At 35.6% G+C, this 22,340-nt stretch overlaps 1 protein-coding gene across 1 annotated transcript in view; it reads right to left on the bottom strand.

Moving 5' to 3' along the window:
* LOC107192119 (protein SZT2-like) overlaps positions 1-22,340 on the bottom strand; it is a 102,624-nt gene that overhangs the window by 60,024 nt on the left and 20,260 nt on the right. The window contains exons 5-10 of the mRNA XM_015581314.1: positions 21,811-22,031; positions 20,477-20,861; positions 17,563-17,812; positions 15,014-15,754; positions 11,202-11,401; positions 8,949-9,112 (exon numbers count right to left, since the gene is read on the bottom strand). Of these exons, the coding sequence (XP_015436800.1) occupies positions 8,949-9,112; positions 11,202-11,401; positions 15,014-15,754; positions 17,563-17,812; positions 20,477-20,861; positions 21,811-22,031 (1,961 nt within the window). The remainder of the gene's footprint in view (positions 1-8,948; positions 9,113-11,201; positions 11,402-15,013; positions 15,755-17,562; positions 17,813-20,476; positions 20,862-21,810; positions 22,032-22,340) is intronic.

Here is a 22,340-nt window from a genome sequence, read left to right on the forward strand (position 1 = left end):
GCCATTCGTTCATTGTTTTACTATGCTGATATAGTATTATGTTCATGATGTGATAAAAAACTAAATTACTTTGTTGCTGGTGATATCTTGTGAAAAGTGGCTGTTTATCAAGCATCTTACATTTGTTATTTATCTTGTTATTGCATTAATTATTTATTTATGTAATTATGCAATGCGATTTTTTATTTTAACCACAGTTAAATGAAATATCCGAAATTGTTTGTTAATAATATTTTGAATTTTTTATTGTCATTAGAAGAGCACTCAATACCATTAAAGTACGGTCAGTCATCTAGGCGGAATATTATACCATGAATCTCAGGACGTGAATAATGTTCAATCTGTATATATGTACAAAAGGAGAAGTCCTACTTACTTCTTTAATTACGATTGAATTTAAAAATTTTGTTAAACAAATAATCTTATTAAATCCTGAAATTTACGCGAGCGATACCGCGAGAAAAAAAGCTAGTAGATCAATAAGCAACTTATTGATTTCCAATTCATTCCTGTCAAATGTGTATGGAATTGATCATGCTGCATTTACAATGTTATATTTTAATTAAAGTGATTGCATTAAGCTTATCTCTTAATGTTAGATAGCATTATATGATTTTATGCATTTTACTGTATATGTATACACTTGTTTGTATGTCATATTAGGTCATAATTGATTTCTTTACTTTGCATCTTAGATATTAAAATAATTGTATTATATTTATGTACGTCTTAATGATCAATGTATTAATGCACTGCATTGAGACAAATGATGTTATGTATTTTACAATATATTAGTTCATAGTGTTACTGTTATGTGCTTTGCCATGTTTAATTGTAATTAATGTGCAAATGCATTAATTATTATTAAAATTGTATTCATTTATAATGTGTAAGTTTATTATAACATCTTTATATCTTTTTTGCACCACCATTCATTTAAGAAATTAAATATGTGATACCAAACTAATAAAGAAATATATTAATAGTGTTATATAGAGACAATACTTCTGAATATATATGTTATTACTGTAAAAACATAAATCTAATCACTAAACTTTCATTAAGAAATTTGCATTTGTTAACATTGTTTGAGGTTCGTAACTTTTTTCAACGACAATTTATAACCGAAAAATTGGAGAAAATTCAGTAATAGGTCACCCGATATTTGCAATGTGTGAGACTTTTTGTTACGATTTTTGTGTGTTTCTGAATAGGGAAATGCAGCTAAAACAATTTTTATTCGAGCGTTATGTCGCGATACGAATTATATGTTATTAAATGTAGTCCGATTTATGTCGGGTTTGGACTTATTTTCATTAGGAGAATCTCCTACATTTATTCATAACATTTTTAAGAAAGTACAGTGAAAGTTATAAGTTTAAATTTTTATTCATGGGTGATTCGTTCTGTGTTACATTGTAACCCGAGCGTCGGTCGGCGGTGGCTTATGATGTATCAAATACATCTCTACTCGCCGAGGCTTGGTTGGGCAGAGCCTCGTCTCCATTGACACGTCATAAACCTGCCATTCCGGCTCGTTCAAGCCGGCTAAGTCAAGCCGAAGAATCGTTGGCCTCATTACCCATCACTAGTGGTAGGCAGCGTTATCATATCATACGCAAGTGCATTGATTGTAATGGACAACACTTCGAACACCGCTTGAAGTAAAATTTGTTTTACAAATTATTTTACGAATCATTAATTTAAAACCTTATTTGGTGTAATAGTTTTTTACGCAGAATGTGGTGCTTTATCCAAATCCGAGAAAAAATATTAGGCATTCCATTTACAAAACTGAAGATGACCCTGATATGTCGATAAAAAAGCAAAATAAAAAAGAGATTACAGAACTATATGTTCTCTTGGAAAGCAGGCAACATTTGTTAGAAAAATTTTTTCGTACAACAAATAACTTACGAGTTATTTAAAATCGTCATTTTACGAGACTCATCCTGGACATACATTATAATTAACTGCAAACCATATTTATTTGCTTCAGAAGATATTTGAATGTTTGTATTGTCAATTGTAATTAATATGGAAAAGCTCGAAAATAGAAATACAAAACATTTTAAGAAATATTATGACTCATTTCGAAAGCTGGAGATAGTAATTGAAGCGGGTACCCATTGTTATCAGAATATGTTCTTTTTTCATAGCCTGATAGAAATTAAGTAATTTAACATAGAAACTTTTACCCTTCAGTATATCTAATGATCGTAAAAACATCTTTTGATCGTTGGACAATATTGTTATTCTTGGAACTGTATTTGTTGTAATATTATATACATTTAATATGTATATGTTATCGAAATAATAGAAATTACCTTTGTAAAAAGTGTTAACATTTTTTGATCGACTTAATGATAGAACATGTTACTTAATGCGTTTGACGATATTCTAACGAGGAAAAAGTTTTTACATAAACTCAAGAAGAACTTATTAATACAGTGCTTGTATTTCATATAAGAGTTTTACGTTTAGCATTCAAATTTAACCCGGAAGTACGTTTGTGTACTGTATATCATTTGTTATACGAACTAAATACTTTTGATTTCTTGTGTACGGGACAGAAAAACATAATGAAATTTCTTGTACACATAAATGTTTAAAAAAATGGATAGAAATCCTGATTTCTCTTTCCAGAATAGGCCAACGACCTCACAGATTTAACGCCTTACTGATAACATTAGGACATATAGAGATTATTTGACATTCTCGAGGTATCGTTAAGCAAATAGCGCTACAAAGACTTAAACAACATGAATGAAATGTTTCACAGAATATCCCTTTCAATAAATTCAGCTGTGTAAAATTTATTATTTCCGACTTTATTACGATATAAAACCTAGTATCCATCATTTAATAATTAATTTTTCTGTTTCAAATACTGTTACTGTCAAAGTTATACCAATGGAAACATAATGTTAACAATATAGATACTGCAATATAATGTTATAATATTAAAATACCGTGCCTTTAGAAAAACATAGATTTTTATGAATCTTTTATTTGTGAATCAAATATAGATACCAACAGCATCATACTGAACTATTTAATTTCATTCAGATTAATTTATTAAAGTGCAATTGCAAATCTTAAAGTTAACATTAAAAATAAAGTAAATCCGATAGCTAAATGGGTAAAATACATTTCTGCCTAATAAATTAACATTTTATTTAATGCAATAATTTAACATTTTCACAAAGATTTTCCAATAAAGTATCAGAAAAATTCACAGTCTGAAAAATACCACTTAATCAAGAACGTATGAAAAATTACGATGATAGATTTTTAGAGTATCGGTGCAACATTGTATGAAAACTTTTCATTGTAAAGACTAACAATCCACGTAATTTATTTTTAAGAATAGTTATTATTACTATTAAGAAACCTTATTATTAACAACAAAAGTAAATTGAGGAATATTAGAATTCGAAGGACTAAATAATATATTACGTCATGTGTATAGCACCTTAAGAATACGTGAAAAAAATACAGAACACCGATATCTTATCGTTTTAAAAGTAACGTGAGAGTAAATATAATCGTATCGATTTCAAAAGTATGATGTGGAAAAATATACGACGTTTTACTGACAAGGAAAGATATAAAAATGAAATCATACTCCTGTCATGAAATGTACTATAAATACAATTTCGATGTTTTCAATCATCGACATTAAAATTTTAATTTGTTCATCACTGGAAGTTAACGAATAAAACTATGTCATTTCTAACTTATTTTACAGTATTGGCTAATTATGTCTTAGTTATAACTTCACTAGAGTATATTTCTACATATAATACGCACATTTCGGTGTTTAAGCTAAACAGCGCAACAACGCATTCAAGATGTTATTACTAAAAACACTATTTTTTCTTCATTTAATATAATTTATTAACACACATAATGTTCTTAACTCAGCAGAGATATTACAAAGAATAAGAAACAAAATACATTATTCTGTCACATACTCTAATGAATACCTCTTTCTCTTACAAGAAAGGCCTCGACATCTGAGACACGGATTTTAATGAGTCTTATATATGTTGTAGTGTAGGTGTATTACACCAACGTATGTATCAATGTTGAGTCCAACACTCAAACGTTTTCAAAATAATAAAAAAATGATATTAATATATTTAAGAATTTAAGCACTACAACAGGGTATCACGAATAACGGCGATCGTAAAGGGCAGGTCTCGCACCAAAACTGTTGTCAGTTCGATTCCCAATGCGATCATTTTTTTTTAATTAAAGTATAAATGTGTTTTTTCTTATTTTATTCCTTGAAAGATAAAGTACTATTTTTGATATTCTAATATATCACATTTACCGTAAAAACAAATAAAACAATAAAATTCACGACACCATGCGCAACTAACTATAACCACGATACATATTTTTGTTTTAATTTCAGGTGGAAATTGCACCTGATTTACATTTTAAAAAATCTTTCTATTGTCTGTTAATTTAGAAGCATACCATGCATACTGAATACAACAACCAACAACGCATGAACTAGAACTGACACGGTCCAAAATACAGGGTGGCCCACATAATTCTTAACAGCTCAATATCTCGAAAACTATGCAATCGATTTTAAAGTTCTTGGTCTTAAGTTGCATGAATTTGAAAGGCCGTTCTAACTACATAAACGTGAAGTGGCCCCTCCCTTCCCCTTTAAGGGGTGGGGGCGGGGGTACCTTTCTAATTTTAAATGGAACCCCCTATAAAACGTTACATATATAGATTCTACAGGAAAAAAACAAGTAAATTTTGTCTGAAACATTTTTTTGTCAGATATTTCCATGATGAGATATAACAGTTTGAAATTTCGACTTGTAGGTACTTACTTGAAGCGCTCGGAAATTGCATTATTGAATTATACGCGCCTGAGTCCTTTGCTTATTCGTGAAGAAATATAAATTAAATGTTCAAAATGTCCACCACGGGCTTGTAAACATTTATTTACTCGAAAAATCATAGTTGTTCTAACATTTGTTAACATGTCGGGAGCCACTCCTCGATCCCCGATCTAACACCATTAGATTTTTTCTTATAGGGATACGTAAAGGACAAAGTTATGTTTCAACCGACGACGACAAAAGAGAATATGAAACAAAGAATACGTTACGCTTGCGCTTCAGTGACTCCCGAAATGTTAACAAATGTTAGAACAACTTTGATGTTTCGAGTAAATAAATGTTTACAAACCCGTGGTGGACATTTTGAACATTTAATTTAAAGAACATTTTATTTCAATAACGCAATTTCCGAGCGCTTCAAGTAAGTACCTACAAGTTGAAACTTTAAACTGTTATATCTCATCATGGAAATATCGGACAAATAAATGTTTCAGACAAAATTTACTTGTTTTTTTTTCTGTACAATCTAAATATGTAACGTTTTATAAGGGGTTCCATTTAAAATTAGAAAGGTACCTCCGCCCCCACCTCTTAAAGGGGAAGGGAGGGGCCACTTCACGTTTATGTAGTTAGAAAGGCCCTTCAGATTCATGCAATTTAAGACCAAGAACTTTAAAATCGATGGCATAGTTTTCGAGATATTGAGCTGTTAATAGTTATGTGGGCCACCCTGTATAGTGCACGAGATGCTGCATATGTTTTTGATGTATATGTTTAATAAACCGTGTGATGAACATATTTTTTCAATTAAATCAAATGTACAATCTACCAAAAACTAAATTCCAATATTAAAAAATATAAGAATTCTAAAGTTAAACAATGTAACTGTGGTTATACATCTTTTATTAAATGCGCATGGTGTTGTAAATTTGATTGTTTTATTTGTTTTTATGATAAATGTCATACATTAGAATGTCAATAATAGTACTTTATATTTTAAGGAATAAGATACAAAAAAATACATTTATACTTTCAATTAAAAAAAAACTGACCGCATTAGGAATCAAACCGACAACAGTTCTGGTGCGACCCCTGTCCTTTAAAAACGCAGCTATTCGTTACTTTGAAAACCTGCGCTATCGCTTGAATTCTTAAATGCATCAATATTGTTTTTTATTAATATTTTTGAAATGCTTAAGTGTTAGACCCAACATTGACACATATGTTGGTGTACTACACCTACACTACACATATATAAGACTCATCAAAATCCGTGTCTCAGATGTCGCGGTCTTCCCTTGTTAAACAAAAAACGAATGACTGCGGAGAAGAGACAGTCTCCCAGTCCTTCAAATCCTAATTTCTATAAATGCTACCAACTTAACGCGATCAAGACCTTCCTTCAACGACCCGCTTAATACAAATATCAAAAGATCGTCTATCAAACCCCTCCTTTCGCGTTGCAATTTTGACCATGTATCAAGCCTAATGCCTAGTTTACACCTAACGAATGACTCGAACGAGTACGAAATTTCGACCGAGAAAGCGTTCACATGGCGTGAACTGCTACTTGTGAATCACGAGTGATTCGATCACGTTCGTTCCCAATCACGGTGATTTTTCACAGTGATCCGTGATTTTTCGTGATCGTTTCTGACATAACAGTTCCTCACACGCGACACATAATCTGTATATTTTATAATATTAACGACATCGAAACAAAAATTCGAGCTATATCGTATAAAGTGAAGGAATAATTAGAAACAATGAATAATAATGAAGAAATTATGATTATAAATTATAATCTACATGTTACCTAGCAAATCATTCTTTTAGAATTTTTTGTTCTTTTTCTACTGATTTTTAAAAATACAAATAGTAATGTATCATAAATTCATCGTAAAATCATATTGAATACATTTTTCTGTTTAAAGATCATGGACTTACAATCGCAGTGAGCAAATTCACTGAAGATAAACAAATCGCAATCACAGTCGTGAATGAAGTTACATCACGACCGTGATCGTGAGTCGGCGATCACAGTGATAAATCACCGTTAGTGATATTGCACGCAGTCTCTAGTTTACATGCAACGAGTGGACAAACGAGTCAGTTCATTTCTTCAATAAACTTGGAAAACCTGATGTCCGCTGTACTATGGACGATATTAATTAAGTCTACCAGGTGGCGTACGATGCTACAGATCGTAATTTGTGAGTCTTCCTCTTTTCTAAATTGTTCATTATGAATGAAATTAAAACTCTATCGATCTGTCCAGCCTGAATTTTCAATTTCGTTGCGCATTTGTTTATAACTACATGTGTTATATTATATTTATTGTACCATATGTGTGTATATGTATATTGTCCCCGAAAATCTATACACACTAAGTTTCTTCCAAATGAACTCATTTTCTGAAATTTCGCTTCGCCATATTGGATTCGCCATTTTGAAATTCGAAAATTTTACTTTAAAAAGCCCACAGATATCTACTGATCGTCTTAAAAATCGATATGTTTCGCTAAATATAAACAAAAGAGCAACGAAATTGAAAATTTAGGCTAGGCAGATCGATAGAGAATTTCATTATAAAGAATTTTCAAAAAGAGCTTTAAATTTACTAAAAAATTACGACCTGTAAACTGTGTTCCTTGTCACGTACGCACCTCGCACAGCAACGATCCTTGTAGTGAAAATGAGGGTGCACACTGCCAAACAAAATCCTGGCCGTAGCAAGAAAAAGTTGCCGTAACAATTGTGCGAGGTGGTCCCCAGGTGTCGTCACGATGATATTTCGCGACGTAACGCATAGTGAACCACGACGCTTGCCGAATTCGCCCGACATTTACCGAATATGCGGCGAGCTGAGCCGTACGTGCTCGTCGCGTGGACAACTTCGTTTGGGACGCGCATGACGTTATGCCGCGCCTCACCCAATCCCGAACATTGTCAAAATTCAGAAAATGTCGTGACTGGTAAGTTTGCAGTATTACATTTAAATAGTTTAGTACAGAATCGGTATTGTACGTATCTAAAGTTCAAAATGATTTAATTCAGCGTGTATTCGGTCATAGGTCGAATACAGTATTTGAGAATAAAAGGGTTAATGTATTCAAAAAAAATACATTTTCTGTCACGGTTCAAGATTTTGCGATATTATTGTTCAATGTTGTTGTTCTTGGGTAAGACAAATCTGATTCAATATCCCCTCTTGCAATATCTAATAAGACTAATGTACGGGCCTTTACGACGCCAGTACAACAATCTATCATTGCTTCAGCGGAACGAAAATTAACTTAATTGCATTACGTGCCGAAAATTCCAAAACCCGGATTAAAACCGTAAAATGCTTAAAACGTCCCATTCCACTCGATTTCAAACTTTCACCATCATAAAATCATCGGGAAACAGTCATAAACGTTCGTCACCACCATACGCATCACCCACAGGTCATCCCTTTCTTCACCCCTCTCACTCGCATCTTTCTTTCCACCAGCGTATGCCTCTATCGCAGGTCATCTTTCTCTTCTAACCTTCTCACTCACCTTTCCTTCCACCACCCTTCTTACTTTTCACTGTCAGTCATCCCTACTCTCCACCCCTTTAGTTACTTCCTCCAACATTCCCTAATAAGAAAAACAACGACGACTAAAACCAATCACACACCATCTACATCCGCCTTTTTTCCATTTATTCTTTTCTACAAGACACACCCTCTAGAGGACACCACTCTCCATTTGAGAGGAAGATCTAGGCAGACACTCACCAGCACTCGTAGAGTACACATCATACAAACTGGTAATACACAGTTACTTTTGTAAATACACCAGTTTAGTAACTGACTAAAAATTTACTTAACATCCTCACACCTCAATCTAAAAGAGCCCTCATGTTATTAATTTGCCGTGAGCGCAACAGTCATCGCGGTCTACATTCACTCAAGCAATCAGTCGCGAGTTTTAATGCCGTACAACTGAAATAAGCGAAAATTTTGACATACTGTATACTGTATTTCCATAAACTCGGTCCTGGACGAAATCTGTACTTTAAATTGATATGTAGAACAAAAATACTCACCGCATTCGGAAGTTCGTGATATTGTAAGAGATACATATATGTTGCTGCTGACTGTGTAGGTAATTGCACCACACCACACTGAGGTTCGATCCAAATTTCAGAAACAATCTGAAAATCGCCTAGGTTTTCAAACTCATCAATGCTTACTTCACCATCAACGGTACCTGAAATATATAAACACTTTCTTTTTCATTTGGTAAGCAACACATACTTTAATCTTCCAGTGTTACATGCAAAGTTGGGTATTATTTACAATAGATAAACAATTATTTAAATAACGATTCGAATGAACGATACTTCGTCTTTATTCATTATTCGAAGTTCGAATAAAAACGATGACCGTCGAATAAATAAATTCATTCGATGAGAATTATCCGACGAATAAAGACACCTTTTTTACTGGAAGCATTTAATTCGCAGCGTCTAATCAAATTTTCATTTTTTATCTGTATCTTTTATTGGAAGGCATCGGATACACCTTCTAATAACTTTTGCCAGCTCAATTAAACATGCTGTCCAGTATCAAGGGCCGAACGTCAAAGACCAGCGATCGACCATCGGCATACAATGTAAGCAGATAAGGAATCACATACGAATGAAAACTGAGACTTCTACATTTTTGAATAGATTTTCATGAAAGTGTCACGAATGAACTAAAAAGAGATTCTCCGAGTGAAAATGGGTTCAAACACGACATTTTTCAGGCTACAGGGACCTCACGATTATTGACTGTTTGTTGATCCACGATTATTGAACAGGTGTCATCCCCACCACTGGGGGGAGGGGGGAGGCCGTGGAACCCGGCAAGCGCATACTTTGTTGGCCCCGCGCCAAGGCGACTTCCAATTCACGAGCTAACGACTGAACATTGGAAGCCCACAGAAAGGTTACATTCCCGGGTGTCGGCGAGACAATAATAATGCAACGATAAAACTTTTTTATTTTTGGTTCTTTATTAATGAAACTTTTATGAACATATTGGTGAGATTTTTCTGACTAAAATGATACCAAACACGAGTTGGATTATATTTACTTATGATTTATCAGAAGTGACAATGAACGAATATGAACTGTTAACACTTTCTACATGACACTTTATACAAATTATGTCGTATTTGGTATCATCTTAATCAGAAAAATTTCATCAATATACTAGTAAAAGTTTCATTAACAACGAATCAAAAATAAAAAAGTTTCATCCTTATATTAGTGTTGTCTCACCGATACCCGGGAAGGTAACCTTTTTTTAGCTCGTGAATAGGGAGTTGTCTCGGCGCGCTGGGCAACAATGTATGCGCTCGATGGACTCGACAGACGGAGCGGGGGAATGTACGACGACTAGTCGAAGCGTTCAGTCGTCAGCGACTGCCCAGAGCTAAATGACAACCGACGAATTAAATGTAGCTGGATCACCTCCAGTCACACGTCTTTTTCACCTCCAGTCACACAATCGGACTATGTGGTCAGCTATAATGTAACCATTGGTCGGCGAGAGCGTCGCAGGCGGGCCACGCAGTCTAGTCGAGTGGAAACAGAAGTCCACTTTCTGTTTTTTAATCGCTTGTCCTTTTTTGTTCGGAATACTACAAAGGCGAGTTGCCGAGGCTCGAGCTTCGGGAAAAAAACGTATTCACGAGGGTTCGAAGTGTTTCGCGTAGTCCACGATTATTGTCCCGGCGCGGACTTGAGTTCGGGACAATAATCGCGAAATCCCTGTACTTAGTGCCTGTATTCGGCAATTTGCGTAAACGATTTTCGTGATCGTAATTATTATGTCGCGTACGGCACACCGTGTTTAATCGTGGTTTCGTGGACTTTGTCAATCACTGTTAAAAATAATTTGTTAATACGAATTACGGGATTTTTCTGCTTCACCACAAATGATACTCCGTATCATTGTCAGGATAGAACTAACTATCCTTAGACGGTCTTCTCAACCCTGTAATCGACTCGGCCCGCGATAAACTCGCACACTAAACACTACCGAACCCCTCAGAAAGGCAGGAACTAGAATGGCAAAACCGGTATTTGACCGGTCGTGTGTACGTTTAGTGTTAATATATTGTTTTTACATAAGCCCTTAGTTAACATAAAAATTTGGAAAATGTTAGAAACAGAGTGAAATCTCAACAAAAGTGAAGGTGATCAGAAAGTACACGTTCAGAAGACATCTAGGCTCGGTAGTGAATGTAATATATTATTTTCGATCTAATGCTATAATTAACCTCATAATTATAAAAATGGCTCTCTTACCTTCATCGGTATCTTCTTCTGAAACACTATCACGTTCGAGTACTGAATTTGATATAACATGCGGTGGAAATAGAATGTACTGAATAATACATGGATAAGTTGCATCACTTTTATCCACACCTTGCATTTGTACTTCAAGAACCATGTTTAAAATACCGGCCGCTGAATACGTAAAGTTGAAACCTTCGGCCAAACGCATCCTAACAAACAAATTACACAGTTTTATACATGTGTTGACGTTCCGACACTAACATTGGCTCATGTACGTATAACAACAGAAGTACTTATGACAATGTACGTTTCATTAACTTAATCACACAAATTATTAGCGACATACGAGGGCGAATAAAATATAAATGGGAATGTTATTTTAATGGTCAGAGAAATTATGGTACGGCACTGAGGGTTTGAGGGTATAAAGGTGGAGATGTGTGGACTCATTCTCGAACCTAAGGCTCCTACGGAGTGATTTGGTCAGTCACTAGCACGATGAGTGAGCAAGAGGCCCCCACGTCCTTTGCACACCGCATCGTCATAAAATTCGTGACTAAAAAAGGGGCTAAACCGGCAGATATTTCAAGGTAATTGCAAGTGCAGTTCAAGGAAGCTACGCTTGACACAAACAATTTTTGGATGGATGAGACGCCGTTGAAAACGAAAGCTATCAACGGCGACCAAGGACGTGTAGGAGTGGGAGACCGAGGTGCATCTGAAGTCTGGGCGGAAGTTGCTCTCCAGCGACTCGAGTGTGAGGAGTTGTTCGACGGGTTGAATAAAGTTCAGAAGAGTATGTGGGATTCTTCTTCTATCACCCTCGCCCACGCGATATCCAAGCACCTAGTGCCATGGTAATCCCACAGACCAGCATCACGGACGACATCATTCGGGCTGTTCGGGAACTCATTCAGAATGACCGATACATATTGATAAGTGAATTCTCTTCTACAATGGGCATACGCTGTAGTAGTGCTCGATACATTATTCATGACCATCTGAACTACCGAAAGGTCTTACCAAGATCGGTTCCACGTCTCTTGACTAACTTGAATATTCGATTGCAGAGGGGGAAGATTTTTGAACCGTTTTGTCTCCTTCGACGGAACAGGACAGCATGGAGTGGCGAAGAAGAGAAAAGACTGTGTCAGTGAAATCCTAAACGCGTTTGTCAGTTGGAAGGGTTCTTGTCATTGGTTTCAGGTATTTTAAAGGCGTCCTTTTGATTGATTTTCTTCGCGAAAGACGAACAATGAATATGTCATATTATTGCTGACTAAACGTTCTGCTACTTCAACGACAACGCCAAACCTTACGCAGCTGTCCAACACCGGAGAAATTGAAGCTAATTGAATGGATACTTCTTGAATATCTCCCATACAGTCCACATTTATCTCCGAGCGAGTCCCATTTGTTTGGGCCACTGAAGAAAGCATTGGGAGGGATGCGCTTTGGGGACGACACGGAAGTGAAGTACAGTGGATTCTAACTATATTGCCACTAAATATATTGCCACGTGAAGCACTTCCCCTACACACGTACTTTCAAGCATACAAATTCCTTCTCCCTCCACGTTGCGAACGCCGGCGCATCAGCACGATTCAACTTTTCCGCAGGCGCTGAGGCCAAGGCTATAACGATAGAACTTAGAATGGAGAGGGCTATGAACACTGCCATTTTACTCCCCTACAGCCCCGACCATGGCAATATAGTTAGTGTCCACTATAGTTGGTACGCAATTGGCTGCTGAACAGTCCCTGTACTTTCTACTAAGACGGGATCGCTACCATCCCTATCCGTTGGGAATAACATATTTCTGTATCAGGAAATTACGTAAAAAAATAATATGTGGGTCTCGTAATCATATTTTACTTCAATAACTTCAAAAAAATTCCCGTTTATTTTTATTCGCTCTTGTAACTTAAAATTTAAATATTCATTTAAATATGCATTTCATTTTGACTAATGAAAATTCATAAACCGATTAGTAGAAAATGTAATAATCTATGCAGGCTGTATGTATGTATACAGGGTGAGTCATGAGAAACAGAACAACGAAATGACTCTGTTAGGATTGAAGATAGGAGCAAATGTTAAAGAGGAAAGTGGTACTTTACAAGGAGGCAAACATGACTATATGAACTTCTGATTGCTGTTATCTTCATGATTTTTCAAACGCCACCGATTGTTTTTTAAGTGGTACCGTATATTCTTCACTTCGTAGCATGGTATCAATGCGAGTTCAACGATATAGGATACTATGAACTTGAAATGACCTTGGTTCAACAATTTATGATAAAGCAATGGCAGTTTTGCTTTCTTTCAGCAACGCATTAAAAATATATTGATAAACGGGTACACTATCGAAATAATTCGATGAAAATAACAGATTCTATTTAATTCGTTGATAATCATGTTTGTGTAAATTTAGAGATCTTCTTCCGTTAACGGTACACACATTATTACTATTAATTGATACCTAATGGCTTAATAAAATAAATTTCACACGTCAATGTTTCCGTTGATTAAACGGAATAGTCGAATGTAAGCAATTACAGATGACGTCTCGTATAATACAATACAATATCTATTTTTAAATCTCAAAACGAATAATCCTCGTCGTCTTAAAACATCATATCAAGCACTCGTCGATGTCCCTGACATCATCAACTTTCCTCGAACGTATTGTATATCTATCCAGGGTGTCACAAAAATGTTGTCTGACCTGGAAATGGGGCACACGGGGAGTGAATTGGAACAACTTTTTCCTTAGCAACAATGGAATGTGCGGCTTCGTTACCGAGATATTAACGAAAAACCCCGACCAATCAGAGCGCGAGTTTGCCAGCCGAGTTGCCGCGCTAGCGGTGGCTACGCGTTGCGCTTGTACTACGAAGCTTCGAACAAGTAGGTCAGCATGCATCGCAGGAACTGCGTATAATAGCAAATAAAAGAGACGTAACAAATAAAATCATACTTTTTATCACCTGTCGTTTGTTATTTAAAGAGACTAATGAATGAAGCATAAATTTAGGCAAATTATGTGTAACGTAAAAAGACGAATGCACAGTTAGTTTTTTAAACAGAATGGAAACTAATAATTATTTGAAGAGAGAGGGTCAGAAATTTGTAAATTCCTGTTTCAAATAACGTATTAACAAAAAGGTAATACAACAGAAAATGAACGAGAAGTGACTTATTGAGATAAAAATCCCTAGTTTAATAACGAGCAACAATGTCAGTGATAATGAATAAGTCTCTTCGAAAATCGCGAAAAAAAATGTAGGTACAGAAACTTGCAAATTTATCGCCGGGAAAAAGTCAGCTTGCGTTAAATTAAGAAAATAATAATGACTAATAAACTGAATAGAATTCACCCTTACGGAAATTCACCTGAAAAGTTGTTCCAATTCACCCCCCGAGTGCCCCATTTTCGGGTCGGACAACATTTTTGTTACACCCTGTATATTACTGGTACTCATCTTTAAGTTAGCGGGCCAATCGCAGCGCGTAGCCAGCGCAACCGTGGCAGCTCGGCTGGCAGACTCACGCTCTGATTGGTCGGGGTTTTTCGTTAATATCTTGTTAATAAAGCCTCAGATTACATTTTTGCTAAGGGAAAAGTTGTTCTAAATCATCCCCCGAGTGTTCCATTTCCGGGTCGAGCAACATTTTTGTTACACCCTGTATATATTTTGTATGCTATTTGAAAATACTCTAAAGAACAGGTACTTTATGCACGCACTGAAACTACTTATCTTAGCGTATTGTACATGTAAGAATAACAAAATCAGAAAATATAGATATGAAATATCTACCTTGTTATCGTAGAGAGAATCCTTGCAATTGTAGTTATGTGCAATCTTGGTAACGTAATTCCTGGTATTGTTTGCACAAATGGTCGCTTTATGTGCCAAAGCCATCGACTGTGATGCAAGTATCGAGACAAACTAGTTGTCAAAATTCCTCCAAAAGATATTGTATGTCTCGTCGAGTTTGTTTGAGTTCCATCAGGAAATATAATAGAATTCAAATCAGTTGGCATTCGTTCATATCTAATTAAGATTCTTTCTAAAGATTTGTGTATAATCGTACAAGACGGTGTTTCCCTTTGTCCCGTCGATCTGTTTGGTAAAGTAAGCTTAGACAACCGTTCTAGAAGGTCGATGACGACATTATGGCGTACAACTCCCTCCGTGCCAGCGGCAAATGCAATGTTCAGGATGGCACAGAGACCTTTACAAGTAATACGAATTAACGAAAATGAGACAGGAGGTTTTTCCGTTTCCTTATAGATAAATTGCACATATGTATGATTTTCAACGAGCACAAAAGTAGCCCAATTTTTTAACATTGCATAAAGAACTGCGGCTGACTGGCGGCTTTGAACGCATTGAAAACGCCCACTCTGATTTGCTTGGTGCATGTGTTTTGGCAGTGGCCTGTCGTGGGACAAAATTAATGTTACTCTTTGTGTATGCATCCAACGTGCCCATTGTAAGGGATTTAAAGACACCACAGGCTGCCATATTTGTCCAAATTGTGGACATGCTGCATCACTAAAAAAAAATAAATTTTATGTTACCCATAAATTTGTGACATAAACATGTATAGGTACCACAAACAGTATCCTATCTAATGGTGCACTGGCATTTACGAATTTTTATTGCTTCAAATCATTTTTCATAACGATTGCAAAAAAATCGACATCTAATTCATCAGTTGCAAGCATGCCATAGTATTTCTCGTATCGCATGGGGGGATATGTGAAAAATGGCATGAAATAACAAAAACAATTCCATTTTGCCTTTAAAATAGTCAATCGACTACAAATAGTGGACAGCTAGATTTTACGTCCTATAGCTTGGTAGATGTGGACACTGAATAGTATACAGAATATTGAACAATAAAGATCATATTTGGTTCGTTATAATGGGCCTAGCGGCTACAGAAGTGCCAACACGTCCTAGTCGTCCTTCTAATTTAGTTTTCGTAACTTTCACTTTTCAAGTCTTTCGTGTTACTCTACGATTTCCTGTCTATTCTTTCCTTCTACTATGTTCGTGACGGCTTGGTTATTGTTGTGCACATTAAATGACCAGGTTCAAACAAGTCCTATTATCAGTCTGCTAATTTCTACAGAGTACTAATGAAACTGTGAGACACTTTCACACCCTGTATAACTTCCTCTCTACGACCAACTTTTTCAAGCTATCGCATTTCAATGACCGTCGTGTAACAAAGAAAATGAACAGATAGCGCCGAAAACAAGTGAAATACAGACAAACTGAACGATCCTGAACATTTTAAAGGAACAACGCAAGTGTCGCGGTGTGCCAAGATCTTATCGTCTGCAGTAGTTTACGAAGGTATTAACAAATGGTTTAATAAGGCCTTTTAATGAAAGTAAGTTAAATACGACACCATAGAGATTTTGTAGAAATTTGTAGAATTCAGAATATTATGAATTACGGTAAAATGAGAATATACGCCCCACTGTTAAAAGGGAACAATAAAAAAATGTTTCAGTAACTTTGTATTTTATCTGTCAAATGGCTTCAATTTCTCATTTCTCTTCACAATTGCTTTCTAATTATGATCAAAGGTAACAAAAAGTAGTGGAAAACAGTTATTTTTTTCAAACATCAGAGTGTTCGAAGACTCCTCGGCACTGAACGTTAAAGATATCATAGACAAATAGCCACACGCCGCTGAAACACATCACTGGCTTCAGAATTCCAAGCTCTATCACTGTACTAAACCTATTAAAAAGTTACATTTGGGGAAACAGTTACACCCACCTCTTCTTGCCAGTGCCAAGGAATCTTCGAACACTTATCGAGAATTTACAATACTCTGGTAAAATGCCTGATTCATGTAACAAAACGGCCCCACCTAAATAAGTCACTGTTTTATATTACCCTGGATAAAATATTGTAAGATGTTATACAAAATATACAAACAATAGAATCAGGAAAGAAAATAGAATAATATCTAATAAAATTAACAAAGCTGGATTTATATTGTATTCATTGCAAACTGTTCAGAAATCGAAAATAAAAATTTTGATATATTTTTTGCAGAAACGTAATAATGACACTTATACTTTAACAGCGTTTGAAGTATAAGTTTTTTTATTTTTTCCCTAAACACAAATAACAAACACAGAAGGTGAAGGCAACGGTATAATCCACTTGTCCCTGTGTCCGCCGGCAAGACATCTTTTCAGCTCCACATAATATATGTATGTATTACCTCTATTGTATTTTATACACAAGATATGGTATTTACACGATAAAATTTCAACCCGTAACAAGCGACTTTCGACATGTTACATTATTTAGATTATTAATTCTTTTCAACATACCTAAGTTGCACCGTGCTAGGTGAAGGATAAGCTGATGAATAAAATACAGGCATGCCACTCCTAATTGTATCAGGCACACTGTACCAAGTCCAACCAAATTCTGGAAACCAACTGAAATGTGCAAGCGTAGTATCACTTTCTGTTAAAGATGTTAAAGCAGCCCAAAAATGATTTACAACTCCTTGTCGATATTGTGATTTCAATGGCTTCTTTGATAAGCATGTAATATCATGAAGAAATTCATAGGGAGCTGAAACAAAATATTTGTGTCTTTATACAGGGTGTCCCAAAAAGAATAGTTAACCGTTTAATGTAGTGGATCGTAATAAACATTACGCGTAGCCTTATATTTATATTACGTAAATTATTTTAGTATGTAAAAAAAAATAGAAATTAAAAATATTGTATTTCGAAAAGTATTGTGTAACAGAAATGTAATATAAAGAAGACCCAAAATATGTAACTTGAATAAGAATAGTCAAACATATGTTATTAAATTGTTTTATTCTGCTGTTAAATAAAATTAACACAATTAAACGGAATAAACGGTTAACTGTATTTCGTCGATTACGAATTACGAATACATTGTATTGTAATACAATTATATTGTGTACCCGTAAACGTATTATCCGCACCCGGATAACCAGGTATAGCTGCTTCAAAAATATAGCGTTAGCCATCGGGGATATAGGATCATCGGGGGCCCAGTGTGTCCCACCGAATTCACGGCCGTAGGCCACTTTCAGCTATGGGGTTCCAAGGAATGAAACGAAAAAGACTGAAATATTTAAACGAAATTTACATTTTCGTAAGCTTTCAACAAGAATAAAAGTGCCAGAAGTATTTTAAATCTGAAATTAGTACGCTATAAGAAATTGTTTAATTACATTAAAACGGAAAAACCGATCCCAAACTGACGTCGTACGCCCCTGAACGATAGTTGATCACAGTTTTTACAACTCAAGGGTACCGAGTGACAGGATTAAGCTACCGAAACAAATAAACTTCAGGGTCAGTCAGGTTTATGAGTAATGCTATATCTTTGAAGCATCTATAAGAGTTGTAACGTCAAGGGCGTCCGGGTTATTCCACCGAATATGTATTCACTTCATTGCACGACCGCTAACACTTGTTAGCATCAACGTGTTTTAAGTGGAGTCGATGCTTCTTGTCTAGATCTATAACTTCTATCTGACATGTATATTGATATAAGTAATAAGTTAGAGGATAATCGAATAAAATTGACGTTGTGAGCATTTAAGAAATTATTTACACGATTTAGGGCTCAAGCGCTCCCTTTACCCTTATCCAATCGAGCCCAAATTTCGAACAAATTTTTTAAGTAATTGAAATTATTATAAGAGGTGATGCGAAAAAATCCTTGATTTTCAGTTTGGCTCTTGAGCCGCCAATTAGTCAGACCGGGTTTGTTTGTATCAGTACATATAACAAAGTCATTTTCCAAAATTATTTTACCATTAACTTTGTTGGAGAAAAAATTGATAAATGTAATCATTTATACTGCCTCAATGAAAAATACAACTTAAGATTTCCCTCTTGTGTCTTATGTTTACTTTATTTTTACTGTTACTTCTCATATTATATAAGTAATATTAAAAGATTATACCAAAATTAATTTGTATTTTCCAAGCAATTTTAATTTTAGTTACTTGCAACAAGGGTAGGCTCAGATCTGTCCAAGCCCAATTTTAACGAGCTTGTGCAGGGTTGTAGTCATACGTGTATGAAAAGCATCGATATGGAGCAACGTGTTCATAATAGCAATACAAAAGAGGAATATTTCTGTATGTGCAATAAAAAATAATAAGTCCGTCAGAGATTGAACCCAGATCAACAAGTTGGTAGTCCACTAAGGTCAATGTCCCTATTTCTAATCACGTCCCGATTTCTGTTCAGTACGTATATTTCTTATTTAATGTAAAAAGTTAAATAATAAATTGATTACACAAAAAATTATTTACATTAGGTCAGTATTTCTGTACAAAATGCTACAGCCCGCTGGTCGTGAGTTACTCGAGGACGCTGCGTTTTTACTAAAAAAAACTTATGGAATTTTTAATATTGTTCGCCAAGTTTGGTTTTGGCACTTCGATTTTCGCTAAGCAATAATAAGGACACGTTTGTGAACAGAAATACGAGCATTTTCAAGTTCACTGAGCAGAAATAGGGACATTTTATACTTCATATAAAATTACAGTGGAACTAACTATATTGCCACTAAATATATTGCCACGCGAGGCACTTCTCCTTCACACGTACTGTCGAGCACACAAATTCGCTCTCCCATCACGTTGCGTACGCCGGCGCACCAACACGACCCAGCTTTTGCACGGCCCCTGAGGCCCAGGCTATGACGATAGAACTTAGCATGGAGGGGGCTCCGAACTCATACTCCCCTACAGCCCCGACCATGGCAATATAGTTAGGGTCCACTGTAACTATGATCAAGTTAAAATGTTTTTAAAAATACTTAAATTTAATTATAAAGGGCTGTTTAGATTTTATATCTAATAAGTTTTATTTGCCGTTTATTGCATAAATAAATCATGAAAATCAATTTCTACGATAGCAGAACTCTTACATGTTTAGAAATAGGGACATTGACCTCATGCTGCCGCTTCACCACTGGTGCTATTGACAAAGAATCATGATTATTAGTATTTAACCGCACAGACGGTTTTTCCAAACTTTCACCCCTGTTATCTCAAAAATGAATGTCTATATGCGGGTAATACTCTACCAATGCTTTTGATACATGTACATATACCTACAAATATGCACATGCTTGTTGGAATCGGGTGGGACAGATCTGAGTCTCCCCTTGCAAAAAATATTTAAAAGCGATAATTAATTAAATTGTTTTTTACATTCTAAATCAAACATTTTAACTTACCTTCTATAGTGATTTTGTACTGTATTGTATTAGACACAGATAATGATTTTGTAGACCAAGGGCATATTACTAGATATTCCAGTGAAACACTAGACTTCCACAGTAACACAAAACAAATTTCAAGCATTTCATCTCTTACATTAGCTCGCTTTATTAAGTATCCTTCTCGAAGTCGACAACATAGTAAACTGCTTAAAGTACAATTGACTTTGTCTTCGATTTGTTTCTTTTGTAAAAGTTGAGCAGATTTTTGTTCGTAAAACAACGAATTCTTAGAATGCCAATTTGGGTAATACGGTGATTCATCACAAAGTACTTCACGATACAGTTGCCAGCATAAAAAATTTTTATGATATATGTTCATTTCTCTTTCCTCTAAATGCGTCTGTAAATATAGAAATCATTTTGTAAGTGTAAGTTTAGGTGACCCACGGGCCACATGTTGGACAGGCCTGGTGTAGACTATGTGCAGAAAACCGCTATTGACTTTCACCCACATAGACCTTCGGTTTTGAGAAAATTAATAAAGATTTTCAAATACAGGATAAGACATAGTCTGAAATAGTGAAGGCAACACCGCTGTAGCTGACAATGAGTCGGTTAAAGATCGTTTTATACTAGGACGATCCGAGCACGTCATGGGCCTTCGATGACTTTGGGACCAGCCAACAACAATATTCTTTCATTTATTTTAAATGAAACAGTATGTACTACTGAACTTGTTGCAGGCTTGTGCTCGGCCGCTTGCTCGGCTCGTGCTTGGCATGTCGTAGCATAAATGTCGATCTGTGGTCTTGCGTTCGACGCTCGACGCTTGGCAGCGCGTTTATTTGAAGTATACGAATAAAAGATTCAGATAAAAAATGGAAGTTTCATTCGACGCTGCAAATGAAACGTATTCAACAAAAAAAAGTATCATTGTTCGTCGAATAATTCTCATCGAATAAATTTATTCCTTCGACGCTCATCGAATTAAGATACTCTTTCTATTCGAATTTGAAGTAACAAATAAAAATAAAGTCCCTGTTATTCTAATAGTTATTTAAATAATTTTTTATCTAAATAATGCCCAACTCTGGTGCAGCTTTGGACTAAAGAATCTATCTACAGTCGGATAACAGCCAAAGTGCCTCTAAACCAAATTGGACTTGCAACAGACCATTCGTCATCTCATCCAGGGAAAACACTTAAAAATTTTAACTCTTATCCGATCATGGTGAGTACAATGGACCCACACTTCGACTGTCCGTTTACGTTACATAAATAGACTGTCCGGATAAGGGTCCAAGTACTAGTACATTCAGCAATGATATACATGTAGAAACGTTACTTACGGCAGGTGGAATGAGAGACATATATGAACCCAAAGTTGCTCCAGCAATGAAATACAACAGATCCTCATATGGAACTAAACCATCCGCAGAATGTGGATGATATGTACCACCAACGTGTAGAAAACTACATGCAACTGTTGTTGCACGCAACTGCTGGATCACAGAATCCAGTACGTGAACATCAGTGGTTCCTATGATACCATCAGACACGATTATCATATCTGAAAATGAATTAATATTACAATTGGTTAGATACGTCAAATTACTGTAAGATTAATCATACGTTGTCACACTGGGTTAAATTGACCTAGAATTTAATTTGACTTCGAAGTAAAATATCTTTCGTCATCATTGAAAATGGTACTACTAGCACCATTTACTAGTAATTTCAGGTGCCATATAAAAACCTTTTTTCAGAATTTTATTTTTTTCAAGAATTTTTTGAAGATATGGCGGCACGTGCTCAAGCACGCCGCCTCATACAACGCGCTGCCGGGTCAACGTATCGGCGAATGTGTCAATCCGCACAC

Source organism: Dufourea novaeangliae, unplaced genomic scaffold (assembly GCF_001272555.1).
Source record: "Dufourea novaeangliae isolate 0120121106 unplaced genomic scaffold, ASM127255v1 scaffold286, whole genome shotgun sequence".
NCBI classification, from domain to species: domain Eukaryota; kingdom Metazoa; phylum Arthropoda; class Insecta; order Hymenoptera; family Halictidae; genus Dufourea; species Dufourea novaeangliae.